Source organism: Lolium rigidum, chromosome 2 (genome assembly GCF_022539505.1).
Source record: "Lolium rigidum isolate FL_2022 chromosome 2, APGP_CSIRO_Lrig_0.1, whole genome shotgun sequence".
NCBI classification, from domain to species: Eukaryota; Viridiplantae; Streptophyta; class Magnoliopsida; order Poales; family Poaceae; genus Lolium; species Lolium rigidum.
Window position 1 is genome coordinate 187,089,228 of NC_061509.1, and position 6,067 is coordinate 187,095,294.

Here is a 6,067-nt window from a genome sequence, read left to right on the forward strand (position 1 = left end):
GAATTGTCAAAATTTCCGGCCAGGAAATTCCAGTCACCTTCCTTTCTTCTTCCTTTTCATCCACGACTTTTCCCTTTTTAATACTTCTTACCTCAAACTCTAATGTAGATCAAATCTGCACACTAAGCCACATTAGATCATCACATATGTTGTCATCAAACACACAAAACATAATTATGGAGAGATGTTCTTTCAACTTGTCGCGCACGCGCTGCTCCAGCGGGACGGGCTTCCGGGAGACCATCAGCGCGGACGAGCGCTGCGTGCGGGGCTCCTTCCAGTTCCGCCCCGAGACGCGCCCGGCGATGACGCCGCCGTAGGTGGGCTGCCCGAAGCCGGCCAGCTTGGAAGGGTCGGAGAGGGAGGGGACGACGCAGAGCTTGGATGGGCGGGGGACCTCGGCGTCGACGTCCATGGACTCGGCGGCGGCCTCCTCCTCCTCCCGGCGCTTGCGCTTACCGCTCGCGCCGCCGAGGCCCTCATCGAGGTAGCGGAAGTCGATGTGCGAAGCCATGGGGGTGGTAAGCTAGGGTTTCGCCGTCTTTTTTTTAGGGCGAGAAAGAGAAAGACCAACTGGAGGCGGAAGGGGTGGGTTTTGTTAGGGTTTCAGGGGCGGATGGCGCCACTACGACAGCGAGTTGGACGGGCCAGTGTTCGTGAGAATATGGGCCGGCCCAGTAAACTTTTCCCATATTGGTGGTTCTTTTTTTTTTTCTTATGAAAGACTCTTTTGTCTACATTGCACAATAGCGAGCATCAGAGTATGTGAGACCCTAAAAAGATACCTCCGTTCGAATGAATAATTTGGTCAAATTATTGGTACTTTTAAAAAAATATAAGTCTTGCTCATTGGAACAGAGGTAGTATGATACTAGCTGTGTTGAAGGTTTACTATCTACAATAAAGAAGTCGCGGCAAAGTATTAAGAGAAGTGTAAAGATGTCCAATTCAGGCTTTCAGCAACGGAGAAAAAAGTGTTATACTTGGTAGTGCATCAACAACTCAATATTAGAGCACGAACCAACTAACTCAAAAGCACACAACCACAGTGACAGTGAATAGATTGAAAAGAGAACTGTTTCTTGTATTTTCTCTCTTATTTCCAGTTATATAATATGGCAATAACTGTTCATGGTGAGTTGCTCAGATTATTCTGAAGCAAAACCAGAACTAGAAGCCCGAAGATTTACAATGATTGCTGAACAAAACGATGATCTAAAACTACAATCAACAAAAATCAGTCAGGACTAGCAGCCTAGTCCAATGGGGGGCTCGATTCAAAAAAAAACATACACAATTGGTCGTTAACCAAGCTTGGAAATCACCGCATCCGTGACTTCCTGGGTGGTGCTGGTGCCGCCCAAATCCTTGGTCCTGTATTTCCCTTCTGCGATGACACGCTTCACTGCTGACTCCAGCCGGTCCGCGAATGACGGGAACTGCAAATGCCTCAGCATCATCGCGGACGAGAGAAACAAAGCAACAGGGTTAGCTTTTTTCTTCTGCACAATCTTGTCATTTCCAACATTTCCTGCAGAAGCACCCTGCTCGAAAACGGCATGGTACTGGCCAACATTACCTGAAATAATGCACTACATGATTTAGAGACTTCAAGTATCAAGAGGTTCATGCATGGAAAGACTAAATAAATGTACCGACTACAACACAGACCATGTTAACAAGAAGCGATTGAACTATGGGCAAATGAAAATCTACCAGTCCTAAAACAAGAAAATCACAAGCAGGATTAGACTCTACCTCCAGGCATGACACCAGTGCCTCCAGCAATACCTGCAGCTACATTAGACACCAGATTGCCATACAGATTTGGGGTAACCTATAAAAAGGAAAAGAATAAAAGTAAGTCTGAATTCAACAAGACAACAAGTACCTTGTGAAAATGATGTGAAAGCTTCAGAACAGTCAAGAAAAAGGCATTCGGAACATAAAGCAGGACAGACAAACAAATATGAGATTGCCCAAACGGAGCAAACATGAAAGATTGTACTATTTAATTGGCAGAAACTTAGTTAAACAATCTGACAGCATAGAATATAGGCATAGATCGAGCAACATATTCAAGTTTTTAAAAGACAAACTTTGCTTTCGTAAGATTATTTTAAAATGTCTTGAAAAGATCGGTTAGGTGAATAATCAGAATACCATTGCATTACAAACTGTGGAACTTAGTGAGAAATGCATAGATTTCATGTACATACCATAACATCAAACTGTTCAGGCTTTGCAACAAGTTGCATACAGCAGTTGTCCACAATGATTTCACTATATTGAATGCTAGGATACTTCGTAGCAACCTCACGGCAAGATTCCAAGAACAAACCATCAGCAAGCTTCATGATGTTTGCCTTATGCACTGCTGTCACTTTCTTTCTGTTGTTAAGGTAAGCATACTCAAAAGCATACTTGGCAATCCTTTCAGAGCAGAACTTCGTCATCACCTAGCAACAAATCAATTCAGTGAGCATAACACGGAGATACAATCTTTTAGACAACAAAATGAAGCAAGAGAACAGTTTACGTACATTTTATTTCAGAAGTAGAATACAGTGTACAAACTCTCATAAATCATAATAAAATGTGAACTGAAGGACCTAGGATATGATCCAACGATAACTGGACAACTAATGACAGAGCATTTAATTATAGCATTGAAACATACCACTTGATTTGTTTAACCAATACTGAAACATTTCCTGATGTGCACCTAAAAGCCAAAACGCTCAATGTGCGGCCAAAACTCCTAAGAAATATGTCACTAGATACATAATAAGTATTACCTCACATCCGTTCCAAAATATAAACTATTTTAAGAAAGCTTTCTAAAAAGGCTTACATTTCGGAATGGAGGTAGTAACATTTTTTTAACCATGCATGAGACTTGCATGTACATTCATTAAGGAAAAAATTTTACAGCACCGAGGCATGACCAGTACAATGTCATAGATGGCACGACCTGAACAACGTCAGAGCCGGCATGACCAACACAACCTAACATAACCCTGAACGAACTAAGGAGTAAGGATCATCAGTGCAAGCGCCGACGACCCACGACCTGAGAAAGAACCCTAGCAACCCAACACAATAGCAAGAGGGAGTTCACCAAACAGCCATGGAGGCATCAACCATTCACTGCAGGGGCATGAAATGCCAGCCAGAAGAACACACAGGCGATCTCGACCACAAGGGCTGGAGTGCACACAGGGATATCATCCGCAACAAGCCCAGATCGACCCCCACTTGCACGAGTAGAACGGGTGCCAGGAAGAAAGACGACCACATGAACTCCACAACTGTCGGCAATTCGTTGACACCACACAAGCCGCCACTCAACCACGACAAGAGAGGGGGATGAAGTGATGAACCGGAGGGGAGGGGTTTCATCCCTGACGGCGTGGAGGAGGACAGTCAGGACAGAGAGGGGAACGAGGGCACATGCACAGAAAGGAAATGACCAAAGATTGTCTGATGATGTGATCACCCGAGGGAGAACGAGATGACGGGGAGAAAGACGAAGCGACTGATGGATAGCTAGGAGGCTATTGGAGGTGGCGCAATGGATCTGGCTGTACATTTTTGACACTTTATTTTGTTCAGCATGGGTTCTTAAAACATGTTATTATTGTATTCACTTCTCAAAGCATAGGCACCGCAAGCTGGACATTTCCAATGGTGAGTGCTATGTATGCATGTAGGGCAATATGGTACTACAGCTCATTCTTCGCCAGGACAGCACATAATGACACCAGAAGACTAAATGCACACAAATTGATACTTAAGAAGGCACCGTACCATAACTCATGTAACGATGAGTGCAACTTCGCTCACATAGCTCATTAAAGTAGTTATGAGCAGCACCTTTGCAAGTTGAACATCAAATATTTTTTACAAAAGTTCGACAAAGACTAACACTGTAATACCATCTATAGTCTTCATTAGTATGATGATTATTGATGAGGCACATGAATCCTTGAGCAAAGATCACACTATCTCAGTACTGTTGCTAATGACAGGAATCACTGTTCTAAATAATGGCGAACAGTCAACAACCAGCCATCACATCAAATCATTTACTCCCTCCGATTCATATTAATTGACTTCAATATGGATGTATCTAGAACTAAAATATGTCTAGATACATCTACATTAAAGTCAATTAATATGAACCGGAGGGAGTAGCGTTTATATAACAAGCTTACGCAGTATTGAACATGCTTTAGAATTAAAGTTTCAGATAAATATACAAGTTATAAAGTAACAAAATAGTATCTAAGCAAGTAAGCATACATCTTTCCTGTAGACAGAGAACTCACAGGAACTGCCTATGGTAGCGTCAAAATGGAAAAGATTGGACTAATATATGCTTGCTACATACTTCATACAAGAGTCATGTTTGGTTTGTCTACCACATATTGCCACACCTAGTTGTGAAGTGTGACAAGCCACACTTTTTGTAATGGGTAAGCAAACTTTAAGCGTTCTTTTTACAAAGACATACATCTTTTTTTAGAAGCAGTAACAGGAGTAACATGGGAATTGCTACATTGTGATTTCATAGATAGAAATCTGAAAATTTGGAAATACTCAGAAGTACAACCATGATCCATTAGGTACTAAATGTTCGATATGATTCATTCATCCCAAATGCCTCAATGACTCAAACTCAGCGCAACCATATTAATACGAAAGTGCTAACAGTTTGTGCATACTATTATTATATAAAATCCAACAATCCATGAACGGTTAATGCCCTTTATGCAAACTGCCACAAACTAAATGTCAAGACCAAGATTAAGTTTCAACAATTCGACCAAATTTGCATCCAAGAAAGTTACCATATGCGTACGACCAACCTACCCTGTAACACACAATAAATAAAACAAGCTTGTTCCAGGCATATTGACGGGACATTGTTGCTTCTGTAATACAATGGCAATGATTATTACCAAATAAGATTGGAATCTTACGGGGCTCGGTTGTAGCTTCAGCAAAGGTGTGGGAACGCGAGTATTCCTACTAGCAATCGAACAGTAAAAAACTCAATCGAACTCACAGACACATTTGGTAGCACAAACTACAAGGTCAACGATTCTCCTGTAGTAGATACTAGAGAGGAGCATCATGTGCCATCATACCTTAAGACTCTCGACGACGCCGGGCACGACCTCGTGCTCGAGGCCCGAGTACTCGCCCTCGGTGTTCTCCCTGATGACTGCGATGTCAACGTTGTCGTGCCTGGTGGGCAGGCCGGGGAGGTTGAAGCAGTTGACGAGGGAGGCGTAGAGGTCGAGCTCCTTGCGGAGCTGCAAGTTGAGGGAGGAGACGCCGCCCCCGAGCGGGGTGGCGAGGCCGCCCTTGAGGCAGACCTTGTTGCGGTGGATGGAGTCGATGACCTCGGCGGGCACCGAGGGCATGTCGCCGTGGACCTCGTAGGTCTCGAAGATGACGGGCGCGTGCATTGCCTCCATCACCTGGCGCACGGCGCCGGTGACGAGCGGCCCGATGCCGTCGCCCGGGATGAGCGTGACGGTGCGCGGGGCGCCGTCGCCCGGGCGCGGCATGTAGGTGACGGTGCGGCGGGAGACGGCGCCGGCGAGCGGGGACGAGGGGGGCGCGGCGAGGAGGCGCCGGAGGAGCGGGGCGGATCGTCGCGCCATGGCCGGGCTAGGGTTTCGGGGGCGGATGCGATCGGCGCCGTGTCTGGAGGAGGAACGGAGGTTGAAATTGGGAAGGACCGAAGCAGAAAGAAAGGGATGGGATGGTTCCCTTTTTCCTTTCTATTTTGGTGATATTTTTTCCTTCATTATTAGGTGGGTCACCGCTTTGTAGTGCTCCTCTGTCGTATACTCGTTCGTATGCCGCCATTTCCGTGGCAATTGATTATTCCCCACCAGACTCGTATATTCCTGCCCCCTCACGGCCCCAAATGGCCTTTTTTTTGTTATATGCTTTCCGTTTCTACACGATACTGGCCATGCTTTTTCAGTGAATAATACAACATCCACCTAGGTTTTTTCTATAACAAAGTTATAATATCGAGATCTTTATG

At 44.8% G+C, this 6,067-nt stretch overlaps 1 protein-coding gene across 1 annotated transcript; it reads right to left on the reverse strand.

Annotated features, from left to right (window-relative positions):
- Positions 1-1,059: 1,059 nt before the first annotated feature.
- On the reverse strand, positions 1,060-5,739 carry LOC124692727 (isocitrate dehydrogenase [NAD] regulatory subunit 1, mitochondrial-like). Its single transcript, XM_047226157.1, has 4 exons — positions 5,154-5,739; positions 2,220-2,459; positions 1,759-1,837; positions 1,060-1,579 (listed from the first exon to the last, which is right to left on the reverse strand). Exons 1-4 carry the CDS (start codon positions 5,673-5,675, stop codon positions 1,305-1,307), a joined length of 1,116 nt encoding a protein of 371 aa, XP_047082113.1. The 5' UTR covers positions 5,676-5,739; the 3' UTR covers positions 1,060-1,304.
- Positions 5,740-6,067: the final 328 nt, after the last annotated feature.

Excerpts from the sequence above, each read along its gene's own strand:
- LOC124692727 (XM_047226157.1), bottom strand. The coding sequence starts at position 5,675 with ATGGCGCGACGATCCGCCCCGCTCCTCCGGCGCCTCCTCGCCGCGCCC. Across the intron at positions 1,838-2,219 it reads CTGAACAGTTTGATGTTATG|GTTACCCCAAATCTGTATGG; the intron begins GTATGTACATGA and ends TCCTTTTTATAG. Across the intron at positions 1,580-1,758 it reads CACTGGTGTCATGCCTGGAG|GTAATGTTGGCCAGTACCAT; the intron begins GTAGAGTCTAAT and ends GCATTATTTCAG.